This window comes from Lentinus tigrinus (assembly GCF_003813185.1).
Source record: "Lentinus tigrinus ALCF2SS1-7 unplaced genomic scaffold L226scaffold_18, whole genome shotgun sequence".
Lineage (NCBI taxonomy): Eukaryota > Fungi > Basidiomycota > Agaricomycetes > Polyporales > Polyporaceae > Lentinus > Lentinus tigrinus.
Genome location: NW_027137927.1, coordinates 506,027 through 522,375, shown reverse-complemented (window position 1 = coordinate 522,375; position 16,349 = coordinate 506,027). Strand labels below are relative to the sequence as shown.

The following is a 16,349-nucleotide window of genomic DNA, read 5'->3' as shown; positions in this document are numbered from 1 at the left end:
CGAAGCTGGCAGGGCGGGACGGTGCGCGTGCATGTCGCTGATAACACCGTCTGAGTTTGGGTTTCAATATGACCAGACGTACTCTTACTGTAGTTGTGGTAATTTATACATTTTGTTGCGCGAAAGGAGGAGATGAGGAAGAATTGGATCAAGCGGGGACAGCCAGCCAAAGGGCGTGTTGGAAAACGAACGTAGGCGCCTCACGCTGGCGTGAGGTTGGGCGCCTGGGCGCCGGCGCGGTTTCCACCTAAGTGCCACCACCAACACCCGCTGTCCGGTCATCGAGGTTGGTGATCATCCTCTTATCACTTATGCCAGGCTTTGGCCTTAAATCGTCATTGGAATGCTGTGTGGTGAGCGCGATCAGTCATTGTTGGCTGACTGGTACAAAACTGACATGCGTGATATTACCATAGGCTGACGCCGAGCTCCTCTAGACCTATACCGCGATTACTGCTGCGCTACCCGCACCTGGAACATTTGGTTATGTTTCATTTTTCAGGAGTTCGCTCCCTCTCAGGTGTGTATCTTGCCCCTCTTAGTATCCCTTTTTTTCGCTAACGCGGCTAGTAGAGGTGGTCATACCTAGGCCTGAGGACCATACTACGCCTTTGTGGCATGCAGGTGCGTTAGTCACCGAACCCGCGCGAAGCGGGTTAGGCTGTCATTGCTCACGCGTTATTTTGTAGACTACCATCCGGAGGATAATGGCACGCAATCCGGCTCTTGGGTGGTCACCGCGTACGACGACGCCAGAGGTTTCGTGGTAACCTCCCCCAACGTGATGTACATTCCAGAAATAATTTCAGGAAGAGTATCAGTGTTTCTGCATGCTGATGGCACGTATGGGTCCGTGGATCCTGTGTCATGGCCGCAGGTATTCGCCCCGCAATTACCATATCTTGCCGCGATCTCTAAACAGACTCGGTCACCCCATCCTCAGGCACCTGTTTGGACCCTCCCTCTCCCTGGCCACTTTGTTCCCGTCACTGGGGTACCCGCGCGCAATTTCGGCTTGCTTCATGACGACATTGTCTACCCTCTTGAAGCAGTCGCACGTCAACTTCGGTCTGAAGTGCAAGACTACATCTTGTCCCACCCATCTGCGCGCGATTCTCCCCTGGTGGAGCACGAGTTAATTGTCCAACAGGCATCGGTGCGTCTGAGGCACATGGTCGCCACGTTTCGCGATCATGTGGTTGAAGTCGCGACACTCCGGCGACACTGGCAGTTAGCAAAGGCGTACATGCGCTACTTCGACCTTGCCACGGCCCACCGCACGCAACTAAGCAGCGCCACAGATTGCAGCCTCATGGGAGCCTGGTCAACCCACCCAGGAGAGGTCGATCATCTGCGACGATTAGGAATCCCAGTCTGGTTCGTCGACACATCCCTTCCCGCCCGCCACCACGGGCCATCATCCTGTCCCCAGGTCAAGTTCACGCGCGCCCTGGGCTTATGCACCTCCATTCTCGCAGACTCGCCCTTGTACCAAGGAATCGTGGGGCCGGGTCATCTGTCCTCCACACTGCGTTTCTGGACTACATTCCAGGAGATCTCTCGCGTTCCAGGCACGCAGTTAGTCTCCCAGAACAATCGCAGTGGTGGAAGCACCGTCGCGATACAGCCTCGCGGTAACGCCGTTCCTCTGAGCGATGTGTCCGGTGAGTGTTTCAGTGACCTCCATTAGTGGGGTATATCTCATATACAATGTAGATGGTGCCACTCTCACTCTTGCCCCGGTTCATCCCTCCCACAAGCGCGGACGCGACAAGTTCGTCGACTTCGATCACGCTTGGATGCCATGCCCTCTCCCCTGCTGGTGCCGAGCTCTCGCGCAAGTGGATCGCTCAGCTGTTGCCCGCCGACCAGAGCTCGTGTGGCCCTACTGGATTCCTGAGCCAGCCCTCATCCTTGGCCCGCAGGATGCTGTCAGAGCGCGCCGCTACGTCATGAACTGGGTACGCGCGCGACCTATATGGTTGTGGCTGCTTCGGCGTGGGGACCAGGCAGCTGTGACGGTCACCACGCAGATGTGGCGATCGTACCTAAACGGCGTACCCGAGCCGAGTTTGGCGACCAAGAGCGGCAGACGTGCAATGGAAATCAAACAAATTTTCGGCGCTGTTTTAGCGCAGGAAGAGGTTGAGCCTCACGACGCGGGCGGGGTCCAATGGCACCAGTATCATCTCTCCGATGTTCCCGAGGACCTTTGTCCGATTATCATCTGGGAGGTTCACGAGCTCGCTTTCCGCTACGAGCTGTTGGCGTTGGATAGGGCTTGCCGACCAGCCAGGACGCCCGCCGAAGACTTGCGCAGAGAGGACCTCCTCGCGCGGGTCTTCCCCTCTCAGGCGTTGTGGTCTGTGATATCTCTCCCACCCCCAGACTCTGTCGGTTTGTTTGCCCGAGTGCCGCATCGTCGGATCGCTGCCCTGAACGCCCTACGCGAGGTGCTTATTGGTTGGCCCGGCTGTCCAGATGCCCTGTTACAGGAAACCCCGCTCACTGGTACCGACACCGCTGATAGGATCGAGGTCGTCGAGTCTAGGATCGCGCGATTCTATGTCAACTCGTTCTTCCACCACGCAGGTCGCGCGCCGATTGTCCCGCACATGCTACCCTCATGGCGCTAGGGGTGGGGTTCAAGCCAACATGTCATCACAGTCCTATACGCCAATATACATGTTTTTTCATAACGCATGTGCAGCTTGTCATGAAACCGTACCAGTTATTGCCACCCAGGTCCAAGGCATCCTGTTCCGTCTGCAAGCCTCAATGATGCAGCCTTCCAAAGCCGCGTGACAACCTTCCGCACTTTCCGAAACACGACGGTGGGTACTGGTAATAAATATTTCCAACGGTCACAAATGCCCTATCCTACGACGTTTGATGCTGAAGATGTCTTGGAGTTGGGTTTCAGGTCAGGTGCCGCCCGCGTCCCTTGCAGGGCGTCTCCACTCTCCATCGCCTCGCTCTGCAGGTGCGTTCGCTCATCTGTGATGTTCCGCCTGTCTGCTCAAGGGCCCGTTCGTTCGCTATCCCCCCTCCTTACCTCTCCAAAAGCTACTGTCCTATCGAACTCTGCATATAGCATTTCGTTTGGCTGGTTATCTGGTTACACTGTCCAGGCGCGATGTGGCGAGGAAATCGATCTAAGAAGAGCTCGAAACCACGTCCAAAGATCACAAGAACCAACGTCACACGCGACAACGTCCAGGCCACCAATTATTACTCTGCGGGCCCGTCTCAAGTGCGTCTCAACGATCGCATTGTTGAAGTGGAAGACTCTCCCAGCCCCTCCCCCAAGAAACGCAAGTTAGCAGAGACGACATCCTCTGCCTCGACGCCCTCTGCCTCAGCCGCGGCCCCCGCTGATGCCTTCGCCTTCCCGCCCTTACATCCGTCCACGGCGCTGTCATCAGCACACCTGGATCCTGCGTCAGCGCACCTCGATGTCCCCCAAGACTTCTACGAGTCGTCGCTGCACCCAGATTTTATCGCTGGACCGTCTCGCGCGACGGACACCTCGCCACCTGCCTCGCTTGTGCCAACCGCCGCATCTACTTCAAGAGAGGCCTTATCACCTTCCGACACTTCGGAGGCGTCCGGTTTGCCAGGGCCCGGAACGGCGTCAGGCGGCAGGCGCGCTCGTACCAAGGTGAGCGCTGAGCGCTGAACTGTCAGTCGCACAACGTCGGGCTCATTGTAGCTTATTGTAGAAGTCCATGGGGGAGCGACTCAAAGCGGCATCCGATCTATTCCCCACCATTCTACGGTGTCTGCTGTCACTTGAAGCACATCCCGGCATACCAGGTGTTTGCGCAACTTGCGGTTCCACCCAACCTGCCATGTTCCGATGTCGAGAATGTTTGGGCTCGCCTGGCTTGTGCCGGGAGTGCATCCTGACGGCGCACAAGCATCATCCTTACCACTGGGTGGAGGAATGGACTGGATCCTTCTTTGTCAGGCGCGACCTTTCCGAGCTGGGTCACCGCCTACACTTGGCGCACTTCGGCACCCGATGTCCCCAGTCCCCGTCTGTCGTCTCTCCTCATGTTCTCACAGTGACGCACACGAACGGCATCCACGAAGTTCACGTGGAGTATTGCCACTGTCCTCGGTGTCCCTCCGTTTACGAACAACTTCTCCTGGCCAACCTGATGCCGGCCACTTCCGACAAGCCCGCCAGTGCCTTCACATTTCTGGTACTGGACGACGCGCACGAAGATCTGCTAACGTCCAAGAAATCTGGTTACGATTATATGCGCAAACTGCGCAGACAGACCAACAATGCGTGCGCGCATTCTGTAACAGTGAGTCCCCAAGGTGTTATCATGTAGGACTTGTTGACGTAGATGATCCATCACGCAGGATCGTTATCGCGAGTTCCTGCACACCTTGCGCATATGGCGATACCTGAAGATGTTCAAGCGCGCCGGTCAATGTCACGGCGTGAGGTACCCGAACCGCGACGGTAACCTCCTGACCGTACCTTGCTTTGCGTGTCCCTGGGAGGGTGTCAACCTGCCCGACGACTGGAGGAGTACGCCTGCATCATTAAGGTAGGTATAGAGTCTTTCTACCACACCCTTTTACTCCGCGGCGCCGACGGTAACCTTCTATTCTCCAGATATATATATCGCTGGTTCGGCGGGGCCGACGGCAATCATAGTTTGCAACAGAAGAAGAAACCTCGTGATGATACCGACTATAGCCTGGTCGGCTCTAACGGGTTCTTCAACGACGTCTCGAAACTGGATGGATTCCTGAAAGCCTATCCGAAGGACAGCGCAAAAGTGGTGAGCGAGGCCCCCGGTGCTTTTTTTATTGGCTTTTCATCGTCACGTTCATTCACAATCGCCCGCTACCAGATCCAAACGTGCTCCGGTTTCAAGGTCACTCGTTCCCAGCGCACAGGCAAGTTCCGACACCTGGAGATTACCGGCGTTGTCGCTGTAACGTGCATTCGGCATGGTACCTTCATCTCTCGGGGGGTCGTCAACCTTCCGGGAGGAGAGCAGTGCGTGCTTCTTTGTATCAGTCGAGGATTGGTATTGAAGTTATCGGTACCCACAGATTCGCGCTGCTCGATCTGGCGCTCTCAGGTGCCCTGGAGAACAAGTACACGCTCATGGAGTGGCTCCTAACGTACGACGTAGGATGCGAGTACTTGGCGAACATCCTCACCAGATGGAAGGAATGGAAACTGCCACCGGACCTCTTGGATGTTGTGCGGCGACTTTCTATCCTGCTCCCTCAGCTTCATATGCTCGCCCACAAGGAATTCTGTCAGTGCGAGTACGCCATGTGCTACAAACAAGGAACAGGTCATTCCAACGGTGAGAGTGTGGAAGCGCTGTGGTCTGAGCACAACGCGGTTGGCTTGTCAACCCGGGAGATGAACGGTGGGGCTCGCCTGGACGCACTCAATGACTTCTTCAATTCGTGGAACTGGTACAAGAACGAGGGTCGAGGTAAGTGGAAAGCATGTCCCAAGGTCTCGAGCACTCTTCTCACACCGCCACTACGACAGCGAAATATATTGCCCGCAAAATACCCGAAAAACTCCAACTTCAGGCCGTACAAACACGCGATCTGGCCGCTTTGACACTAGAAGCTGGACCTGAACGCGTGGAGAAGTGGCTGAAACTTGACCGGGACGAGAAGGCCCCGACTCCTGAGACCTACGCCGAGCGTCGCGCTCATCCTAGGATCTCGGTATATACGTTGGACCAGAGTCAAGGTAAGCCATGGAAGCGTTATCTTGGGGCATATTGCTCGCTAATCATTGTCTCTCTTAGTCCCTAGCAAAGGGAAAGCCTTGAAAGATCTCCTGAAGGCCGACGTTCCCGTCTTGCCTGCCCAGCTGAATGGTGCCGCGCCTCTCACCCATTCGTCTGGCCCAGGTTCTCCAGCTCCCTTCTCCACTGAGTCAGACGGTGTAATGCCCGGGCCTTCCTGCCGCAGCTGCGCGACTCCATGCTCAAATGATACAAACTTTGAGGGAGCGCACCAGGAGTTATCGCCGGACAACCCCACTCAGGCTGGTACTGTGAACTGTCTGAGGGTCGCCATTGAGCTTGAGCTCGCTCAGTACGTCCCATTTCCCTGGAATACAGCTTCGTGACCAAGCCTCATATCAACTTCAGGGCAGAGTTGGCTGCACGGGTCACCAAGTACCGTGAATGCGTACTAGGGCAAACAACGTCGCAGGACCGCCTCGCAACTCTGAGCTCACTCCGTCGCTCGTTCAGAGGCAAGCTCCAGAAATGGCTCCTAGACGCACAAACATATCTTCCCTCCCTCTTGGACGCATTGCCCCCCATCGATCTCGACGAAGAATGCCTGTTGGAGGACGACCTAGACGACGCAGAGCTCCCTCAAGATGGCCCAGAACTTGTCCCCCTACCCCTACCCTCGTCGCTCCCGCCCACCTGCCTCACCGATACCAAATTCAGTACCCTCCTCCTGTACGAGTTCCGTCTCCGCGTAGGACACGCATATGACCTGCTAGCCTCTGTGCGCATGTCTGTGCGGAAGAAAGCCGCTCTGATCGCCGACAAGGATAGAAATGCGCGAGGTACCAAGGACAATCTCCGAAGTCAGGAGTTGATTCGAGGAGTACACCAGCGAACGCTGTTTCTAGCCGGCCTATACAACTCCAATCTGAATCTCATGGAAGTTCTTGCCGCGTCTTCCCCGCCTCCTTCGACCTGGTCTCTGCCGCCGAATCTGCGTTCTATCGACGTGACCAAGGATTTGAACATGTCAGGCTTGGTTGCCGCACGAAATTTGGGAGACAGCAAAAGGACACTTTCGTGGATCTTCCGGGTGTGTGGACCGGAGGCTGGAGGGGCAGAAGACGGCGCCGCTTGGGAGGAAGAGAGTGAGTGAAACGCAACCGTTGGGGCACCCTTCTGATTTCCCTTGCAGCGAAACGCACTGACTGGTTCCGCGCTTGGGCCGCCAAAACCCGTACCGACGAAGAGGTCAACCTGCTTGTGGCTGAGGCTCGTGCGCTCCGGCGAGGATTTGCTTTTGCCTCCCGTCTTCACCGTGAATGTTCAGGTGCGCTCCCCCTGTACGCCTCTGCCGGCGCGACAGCATATGCCTTGGAGAAAGCTGCCATGTATCAAGACATGAGCGACGAGAGCGAACGTGTCCTGCGCAAGGCATTCGAAGGGTACCGGGCAAAGATGCGGGAGATACCAAAACCAGCAGAAGAGGACCTTCGCGATGTATACACACGCACGCAGGCAGAGAAAACATTGCAAGATTCAAGGCTAGATTACAGCACGGTAACGTCGCCACACTCTTGTTGAATGCGCCACACCATCGGACTCATCGTGTACCTGTCAGAGCACACTAGATATGATGCTACCCGAGGGCGACGTTCCGGATGCCAGAGCTGCATGGCAAGCCATGTTCAAGGGTGTCATTTTCTGATATGGATTAAGCGCTATAGTATTATAGGAGTATATATGCATGTAAAACCAATTAGACAGGCCCATCGCCAGAAGAAGCACATGCCAACGCCTGTGTGTGTAGACATCCAAGACTAATTAGAGAGCGCGAGCGCATGGACATGCGCATGTAACGGCGACGAGTATACACATATCCAAAAATGCTTAGAGACCGCGAGCGCGTGAAGACGCGCATGTAACGCCTGCCTCTGCCCAGAGAGCCTGATGGGTGAAGTGCACCAGAAAATGTCGCTGCCCAGTCATCCACTCTGGAACGCCATGCAAGAGGTCATGCCCGCGAAAGAACACAACGTCGCCTGGGTGCAGCTTGACCCGGAGCTTGAGCTGCGGAAACTCGAAATAAGCCCCCGTGAAGTCTCCAACATAGGTGATGCACGCCCAGGACATGGGAGGGTCCTGAGAGTCCCAGTGCCGAGGGGACCATCTGTTGAACATGATCTCCCGACCCTCCCACATCATCTTCTTGTCGAGCACAGCGAACGCCTTTTGAGAGGCGTAGTTGCTGATTCTGTAGTCGTAGACCTGCCCCAGAAGCCCAAATTGGAGAGGATCGATGCAGAGCAGCGTGCGCATGCAGTACGCGCTCACCACCTCCAGCCTCTCCAACAGCTTCATGGCGCCCTCGAACGCCTCGCCATTCTTGCGTACGTCGGCGCAAACCACAGGCTTGGATTTCTGGCACAGCGACCGTCCAGGAATGAGGATATATTCGCGGGCGAGTTTGGGGTGAAACGTACCGGATGGCCGATGGCGTGCCAAAGGAGGGCCAGACGAGTCCTCCCGGCGATCTCAAACTGCTCCTTATAACAGCTGACCCTGTCGTTCTTGCCCCTGATGTCTACAGGAGCGACCGCGGCCCAGTCCAACATGGCGTCCTCCAGTTGAGCCTGGCCCAGAGTAAGCGAAGCAAGAAGTGTTGTAGACAGGGACCAACTTACCAAGGTCTCGCCGCGGATGGCGCATGGAAAATCGTAGACGACGTCGTATCCATCCTGGCTACAACCCCGTCGAGGGCCATCGCCCTCCCAGACGATCCAATCTTGATCCTCAGGACCTTCAATCTTCTCTGGGTGGGTGTGCTTCTGTTGCACGGCGTCCTGCAGCGAGAAAGAATCAAAAACGACTGCGGTGTAGTCGGCTCTTCAGCGACAGCAACATTAGACTACCGAAGACTGACGTACCTGTGTTCTGGGGTTCTTGCGCCTTAAGTACGTTCTTGCCGGCTATCTTTTCGTAGCCACAGACAATGTCCATGAGGCGTTTCTGGGGTGATTTGCGGTTCCAAGGGCGCTGATTGCTAAGGCTGCGTTGGAAAAGTCGCAAGTGGAAGACACAGAGTACGTACCGGCGAGCGGTGTTACTGAGGAGCAAGCGATCAGCAGGGTTCAGGGGACGCAATGAGCCAAGGTAGAGGGGGTACTGACATTTGATCCTCCAATTCGTCGAGGTCAGTGAGGTCGCTGAACTGTTCCACAGAATATTGCAGGTCAAGATGGTAATCCTTGACGGCCATCTCCGCCGCGACGAGGCCGCGACGATCGCGCGGCTTATTGCCCAAATAGGCGGCAGCCTCCGCGAACGCTTCGCGCTCCCATTGAGACCACTGGAAACGCCCTGGAACTGGAGGCCACATCTAGAGTGTCAGGTAGGAGTAAGATGTAAGCCTCAAGAAGTCTCGAAGATGATATGAACAACGCACGGGGAAAGGGCCGAGCGCACTGAGCGCCTCGTTGGGCCACACCACATCCTCGGCGGAGATACCTGAAGCAGAGCTGTACGCCTCCAGGCGAAGAGCCGGAGGTGCTATCAAACACGAGGGCGTGACACGGCCTGCGTTCGCGAAGTTGGTGGGCGCAACGCGAAGCGGCGCAAGCACGGTCGGAGAGGGACGGGGTATAGAAGCGGCCGAGGGCGTCTCGTGGACAGCAGACGCTGAGTGGTCTGGAGTTGCGCGAAGACGTTGAATCATTGCGTACGAGAGCTTCGAGATGAGGACGCACCTGACGCGGGAGCAGTCACATTACCCCGCGCGCATCCCGGTGCAGGATTGTCGGCAAGTCCGCCAGCGGGAATTTGAGCAGGAGCCGGAGGCTCATTGGTCTCTTGAGCTACCCCCTCGCGGTCGTATGGGGAAAAGCGCGTCGATGGTGTTTTGTTACGACGGCGCGCTTTGCTGCCCTCACGACGCTGCAGGTTCTGCAATGCATCCTCGCTCGCAAACGGGCGAGGAGGAAGACCTGGCAGAAGAAGAATATCAGTTCATGTCTTTGAGATCAGCATGAAATTCTAGAAACAAATACCGAGGGCGAAAGTGTGCTCCATTGCTCCGCCAAAACACACGAGCGACGGTCAACGTCGCGAAGGGAACGTGCACGCAAGAAATAGGTGAACATGCCACGCCAGGATTAAGTGACCGGCGCTACGCCTCGGCTGCCAGGCGTGGGACAATTGCCGCCAGCACACAGACATACGCGCCCCGACTCTCTTTCTGTTTCCTCGAGCCGTGACCACCGACAATCGCGCCGCCCCACCTTCCAGGCAGCTGGTACAGCTTGCCTTTCCTTATCCTCGCGGTTACGCACGGGCTGGGTACCTCCCGCAGCGTTTCATCCATCCCCCGTCACGGCTCCAAGTTATCATTTCATTCCTTACGAAAAGACACGCGCATCCTACACTGCTTGGAGGTACGTGATATGACACGTCATTCAGCCCTGATCACTCACAACACAACAGAATATGCCTTAGAGGGGGTAACCCCAGGTCACGACACCGCGATGGCCTCGTAGCAACCACGAGGTTGCGAACCATCCGAACCTGATATTACGATAGCGCAGTCAACGTCTAATTCCTCGCTTCCCGTGGCGCATCGCGCTGCGTTTTCTCGCCCACTGCAACATCCTCCAACCCAACCCGCCTCAGCTGCCGTTCACTGGATGTACACCGCGCTAGGAAAGACTTCGCGTCCTCCTGGCGTCGGCAAAGTGGAACTGCCTTCGGGTCGTGTCCGCGATTCAAGAATAGAGGTCACGGTGCGTGCAACCACGCTCACATTCCGCTGGTCGCTCCCCGACGCCCCGATGCTCGACCAATCGTCGGGTCCGTATACATTAGTATCCGGCTCAACCCCGCTCTTTACCCCTACCCCAACATCGACGCTGTCATTCCCACCTGATCGCGGTTGTGCGCGCCTTCGACGTCGTCGGCATCCCCAGCTCATCCCAGCGGCGTTGAGCGCCGGAACGACTTCAAATTGGACGCCGTAACCCGGTCTGTCGCCCTCCGACCCATGTCGGAGAGCGAGACAGACGACCTTTCCTCCGATTGCGATTGTTCAGAGGGGACAGGACAGCCGGTTTCACGCCCACCCTCAGCGGCGAGCTGGTCGTCATTTGGGAGCACGGGCACACTCGCGATGGGCTCGTCTGGTGCGCACAACGTAGGGGACGGATAAGCGTATATGGACGTCAGAAACGCGGGCGGCAGCAGACAAGCCGCTCGCCCGCGGGCCATCCGAGACGTCGAGAGGCTCCCGGCCCCCCTCCGGCTGCTTCTTGATCACCTCCGAGCTCCCAATACCACGCCCGCGTGCCATCCGCGAAAGGTCGAGAGGCTCCTGCCCCCCCCTTTGGCTGCTTCTCGATCCCCTCCTCCGAGCTCCCAATACCCCCACCAGCCCGATGATGCGGCCGCCCCTTTTGGGCCTATCGCCAACGCCTCCGACGTAGCCGATACCGTCGGAATCGCAGCTCTCTTAGTCCAGACCGGCGCAGGGGGCAACATACCCAATAGGCGGCCGCTTGCCGAAGAAGCGGAGAAACTCGATGACGCCCTGTTCGACTGCGGGGAGCACAACAGCAATCTTCACATCGTTCCGGGTTCGATACTCAGCGGGCGCGGCGTCGCTCAGCACTCGCTCAGCGTTTTTCGTGTTCAGGCCGAGTTCGATGGTTAGCGTAGCGCCCCAAGCTGCACATCGGCCTCGCTCAGCTAACAACGGCATCGGACGGGAGAGAATGAAAGACGGACCGTCAAGATCCATCTCGCAAATGAACACGGGTTGAACCCCGGGCCCGGGCACCGTCTGGTACTCCGACGGAAGCAGTGCAGCCAGCGCGCCGTCCGAGTCGTCGAGAGGCTCCCGCGCCCCTGTCGGCTGCTTCTCGATCCCCTACAAGTCGGGCCCTCGGGCCCGGGGGCCCTTCTCCTGTCGCAAACGCCCCCGCAGTCCTTCGTCTTGGCCGGCGCCTCGCCCTGCCGACCGTTCTCCGTTGTTTCCGGGAAGCATATCGACTTGCGTCATTGCGGCGAGGCGGTCCGGCTTCGGCTCCGGGAACCAACTTGCGTCACGGCGGCGAGAGGGTCCGGCTACCGCAGCAGGACGCGCTTCCCGAGCCGGGACGAACCGTGGGGACGCGGGGGGAAGAGGGGAGAGGGAAGCCAACGGGAGGCGCTCAGAGAGTGGGGAAGGGTCACGTGGTTAGACGCGTTTTTGAGCATCACGCGTCGTCCGTGTTGCGACGCGTTGAAGAACCCATAGAGCGGTCTTTTGGAAGGGAAGTTAACGTGGGAGGTGAGCTGCGGTAAGAGATACAAGAATACCTACGCCGCCGACAAACGGCGACCTGGAGACACTACCAGCGCGTCCGTGTAGGGCCCCAATGTGCTTTAGAGACCACAAATAAGACGTCTTGTTTTAGGGGCATACACTGGTCTGATACTAACACAACATTGTTTGCTAAGAGCGCGAGAAGGTAAGCCCCAAAGGGGGACGCAGTGGCGGCGCTTACCGCGGGAACCCTACTAGCCTTGCCAGCTCGTTACTCCTGCAGCACCCTCCTCACCTCTTACTCCTTCCTCCACCACTACACCGCTCTCCAACATGATGCTGCAAGTTGAAGCCCACAAGGTACGTGCCCCGGGAGTCCTGCAGAGGGCCGGGAGCTGAGAGAAGATCATCAGACGCTGGCCGCGGTTTGGGAGGCAAACAGCGACCAGAACAAGATGACCTACGGGGATTTACGCGCGGTAAGTGGGCTCTAATACTCGGCAGGGCATACAGAGTACTAACAGCGTGCCACAGGCCTTGAAGACTCTGGGCTTCAAGTCCCAGAGCCGCCAGGGGACGACGATCTTCTTCCCTGGGGGTCCTAAGCGCAGGGCGGCCGGAAGAAAGTGTTGGGCCGCATTTGAGGTGAGTGGAACGGCCGTCCTAGTGTAAGCAACACACTGATAGGGCGCAGGAGACGCGAGGGGAGGCGGAGATCGTCAAACCGAAGGTGCTCGCTCGGTAAGTGCCACATCTGGGGCGGCGAAACTCACCTCTAATGGGCGGCATAGGTGGCGGTTGGAGCTGTACGAGCTCTACGGCTGGTCCAACGAGACCTTCGCGATCCAGAACACCGACACCGAGGCCCAGGAGAATGGGCCGGAGGGGGCTGAGGCTTAGAAAACGGCGCGCAGATCTGGGATTGTTGTTCGTTCTGATTATCTTGGGTGGATTGTCTTTCGTTCTCGATTATCTTGTGTGTACTACATGTGTGCTACGTGACTGCAATGAACTATAGAACTGCTTGATTGCCTCTGATTCACGTGTGAGCCTGATTATCCTAGCCGACGACTTCATCCTGGGTTCACGTCTTGATCTCGACCGCGAAGATAAACTTGGGTTCTCGGATAATCGCAGTCAATCCGGCGGCGAACAGCCTTCGACGTATGCTGCCGCCAACGATTTGAACGGTAAGACAAAACTGATTATCGTACTTGAACTCGGTGGATTAACGGTCTAAACAACACAGCGAGATTATCGCACATGTGCAGTAACTACAGGCCAAAGTTTATCCGGCCGGACTGAAGTCACTGATCTCTTATATCAAGGGTGGGGTCAAGCTTGTGAGTATCAATGATTCTCTTCTCAGGTCTCTCGCATGGCTCACCTACACACTAACGTGTAGTGGGGAAAGCACTATCGAACGGCTTTTGGTGCCACCCCGACGCCTATTTCGCCTGTTGATTCCCATTTTCCTTCCACCAACACCCGTCATCCTCTCACCGACACTCATCGTCCTTCCATCAATCAGGCTACTACCTCCACCATCGCTGTCTCTGCTCCTCGCAACGTTCGATTCTCCGCCGCTTCTCCTCGTTTGTCGCGTGGCGCTAGCTACCGGCCGGTACGTTAGCTCTCATTTTGTGGTCTCTCTTGTCGTTGACAACCAGTTAACACAGGAGCTTGCTGCATCAACGACGTCCTCGAGCCACTCTGCTCGGCAACCCGGATACAGCAGCCCCACTCTCCTTCCATCCTCAGGCGTGACGCCACTCGTACAGCGTCCTGCAACTGGGTTCGGGAAAGAAGACTTACGATATTTTGATGTATACCCAACAAGCGATATGCAAGCACCCACGCTGTACTATGTCCATGATCCCGCGTCTGACATTCTGCCCCATTCTGCAAGGTCTCACACCTATTCAACGTACCCTCCTCCTCCATCAGTCTTCCTCGGTGGAGATGTGATCACGTCACTGTACATGAGCAGAATCCGCAACACTTCCCCCGATGACTCTTCTGTGTCTACATCCACTCCGTCTCCCGCCGCATCCACGCTGTCATTTGCTCCTTCACCGCTCGATGAGACGACGCCCTCCTATGCGACGCCATTCAATAACGTCCCATCCGCACATGAGGCGGTGCCCTATATCTTCCACGACTGGGAGCAACTCTGTGGTCCGGCTCATCACAGGACGAGCCCGACTGCAGTCCTGCATTGTGACGTCTTGGAGATGGGATCCCTCACCGGCAATTCTAATAGTCTGGTTGCACCGGCTCCGTACGTTCAAGGTGGTGACAATGCAGCAATGCCACCCTGGCTCGCCCCGTATACCCTCCCAACGCTCTCAACAGAGACAGGCACTGCTCGAAATCCACACCTTGCCACTGTTCCGTCCATGTACTCGACTCGATCCAGCCTCGTCCCTGACGTGTCCCGGGAACACGCCGAGCAATGGCCCTTCGTTGATGTCGTGCCTCCCAACATGGGCAGCGACATGTTCACGCAGAGTGCCTCTAATACGGTGTTCGATGAAGGTTACTGGGCTGTGCCTTTGGCTACAGTGACTCGCACACACATTGGGATCGTTACTCATGCATCTGGGCTTGAGCATCAATATGAGCCTGACCTACGGTTCACGATACCCTCGGACGTTACTCCGCGCGACTTCATATTTCCTCAGTCCAGCGATCTTCGGGGCGTTTTCGCCAATGAGGTGTCTTATCCGGAGTCCCTCAGCCCGCGAATGAGCGCCGACACTTCGCGGACCATGGAGTGGTTGCCTAGTGTGATGCCACTCACGCACCTCACTGAGGCAATATTCGATCACCGTGACATTTTGGGCGATTTTGAACTACTGCCCAGTGCCCAAGCGAAAGGTGCTCGTGTTGACGATGGTTGTGCCACGTCCCTTGGCATTTCCGGCGATCCGGTGCAGTATTCTCCATGATAGATGAGCCCCAAACTCGAAGGTACCTGGGTATTGTCACCTGGATGGACACTGCCGTTGATGATGCTCCGATCAAGATCAGTAGTCAAACTCATATCTTTTTCTACACAACTCCCCGTCCTCAGGTCCACAAATGTCATTGACAACTTGATGTATTGTGATTGACATACATATCACAACTGTTCGGTATTGCCCCAGTCATACTAGGCCAATTGTCCACATCTGTAACAGGTAATGACTCGGACGCCTGCTTCTGCAGCGACCTGCGACAAACATGGAATACTACTACATGCCCAGTTAAACGACGCAAGGCTATGAGTCGTCTAAATGCTAAGATCACTAGTATTTAGCAAACTCATAGCGTCGTATCGTTCGCCCGAAAGCTTCAAACGAGTAGTGCAATGGAATGATGGATGTCAATGGTAGGCGAACGGTGAATATGGGCTAAAGTAGTAGAAGATGAGTAATGAGTAGGATGACCCCGGTCAGCGTCGCCTACGTAACGATCTTGTCGGGGTTAGATGGAGGACCAAGTGGTACCAGGTACTGAGCGATGATGAGGGGTAATGCAGGTCATCGGGGAGAGAAGACGCGTATTTATGCAGTACAAACTCGATCGAGTAAGCAACTGCGAACACCGAACGCAAACAATAGCGTTGGTACTGACGGGTGTTGCTAATTGTTGACGAAAGCGGTCTTATTGTTGATATCAATTGTCCTGGTCCCGTTATGCTACTATGACTGTCATTCCCAAGAGCATCGCTATGCGACAATCGCTGGCCGGCAGGTCATAGCACACCCGCGAGTGACTACGCTTAACCATGGGCTATTGGAAGCCCGGCACCCTCAGGCAGCGTCTCCCGACACATGCGTGCGCGCAGATCGACTACATAATCGAGGGTGTAACAAGCTGCGAGCGCAGCGCAGAGTGGCATAAATCCAAGTTGATCACAAATGTCGACCATATCCTGATACTCGCACGAAGGGACATCCGTGGCAAGCACCGAACGAAGTACGCGCATGGCGTCCGCGGGTCCGGGATATAGTAGGTTAGTGTGAGGCCTCTTGATCAAGCTTCTACGTCGCGCCCAGTGAAGATCCACCCGGTGCTCGGATCCCAAAGTCCAGAATCAGTTTGTGGAGACGCCTGAGAAGAGGGCCGGAAATCGGGTAACAACCAGCCCCGCGAGTGAGACGAGAGGCGGCGATGATATGTGGAAATGCACCGCTGAGGCCGATAGAGTGGAGCCTTTCCAGCTGACGACGTCCGATGATGGACCTACACTCGCCGTGAGTGAGATCCGAAGGTGCGATGGTCCGTCCGGGCGTGCACGAGGGGAGTCGGGTAAGTGAGAGAGGGAGAGA

The 16,349-nt window shown here is 56.5% G+C and overlaps 6 protein-coding genes across 6 annotated transcripts; 5 read left to right on the top strand and 1 right to left on the bottom strand.

Annotated features, from left to right (window-relative positions):
• Positions 1-486: 486 nt before the first annotated feature.
• On the top strand, positions 487-2,636 carry L226DRAFT_572475 (uncharacterized protein; the record flags this gene model as incomplete). The annotated part of the gene is made up of 4 exons (XM_067684677.1): positions 487-520; positions 574-624; positions 690-1,664; positions 1,717-2,636. 4 exons carry the CDS (start codon positions 487-489, stop codon positions 2,634-2,636), a joined length of 1,980 nt encoding a protein of 659 aa, XP_067533993.1.
• A 1,215-nt stretch (positions 2,637-3,851) lies between these two features.
• On the top strand, positions 3,852-5,811 carry L226DRAFT_465789 (uncharacterized protein; the record flags this gene model as incomplete). Its single annotated transcript, XM_067675941.1, has 6 exons — positions 3,852-4,310; positions 4,435-4,565; positions 4,634-4,802; positions 4,875-5,023; positions 5,080-5,477; positions 5,537-5,811. The coding sequence occupies 6 exons, from the start codon at positions 3,852-3,854 to the stop codon at positions 5,809-5,811; spliced, it is 1,581 nt and encodes a 526-aa protein (XP_067533992.1).
• A 597-nt stretch (positions 5,812-6,408) lies between these two features.
• L226DRAFT_445192 (uncharacterized protein) lies at positions 6,409-7,154 on the top strand (the record flags this gene model as incomplete). Its single annotated transcript, XM_067674876.1, has 2 exons — positions 6,409-6,889; positions 6,937-7,154. Coding segments are annotated over 2 exons (699 nt in total), but the record flags the coding sequence as incomplete, so codon positions are not given.
• Positions 7,155-7,631: 477 nt separating this feature from the next.
• L226DRAFT_465566 (uncharacterized protein) lies at positions 7,632-8,356 on the bottom strand (the record flags this gene model as incomplete). The annotated part of the gene is made up of 2 exons (XM_067675929.1): positions 7,632-8,162; positions 8,225-8,356. 2 exons carry the CDS (start codon positions 8,354-8,356, stop codon positions 7,632-7,634), a joined length of 663 nt encoding a protein of 220 aa, XP_067533990.1.
• A 2,588-nt stretch (positions 8,357-10,944) lies between these two features.
• L226DRAFT_572472 (uncharacterized protein) lies at positions 10,945-12,933 on the top strand (the record flags this gene model as incomplete). The annotated part of the gene is made up of 7 exons (XM_067684676.1): positions 10,945-11,434; positions 12,228-12,238; positions 12,292-12,393; positions 12,447-12,512; positions 12,568-12,678; positions 12,728-12,774; positions 12,825-12,933. The coding sequence occupies 7 exons, from the start codon at positions 10,945-10,947 to the stop codon at positions 12,931-12,933; spliced, it is 936 nt and encodes a 311-aa protein (XP_067533989.1).
• A 944-nt stretch (positions 12,934-13,877) lies between these two features.
• Positions 13,878-14,984, top strand: L226DRAFT_572471 (uncharacterized protein; the record flags this gene model as incomplete). Its single annotated transcript, XM_067684675.1, has 1 exon — positions 13,878-14,984. One exon carries the CDS (start codon positions 13,878-13,880, stop codon positions 14,982-14,984), a length of 1,107 nt encoding a protein of 368 aa, XP_067533988.1.
• Between the last annotated feature and the right edge of the window lie 1,365 nt (positions 14,985-16,349).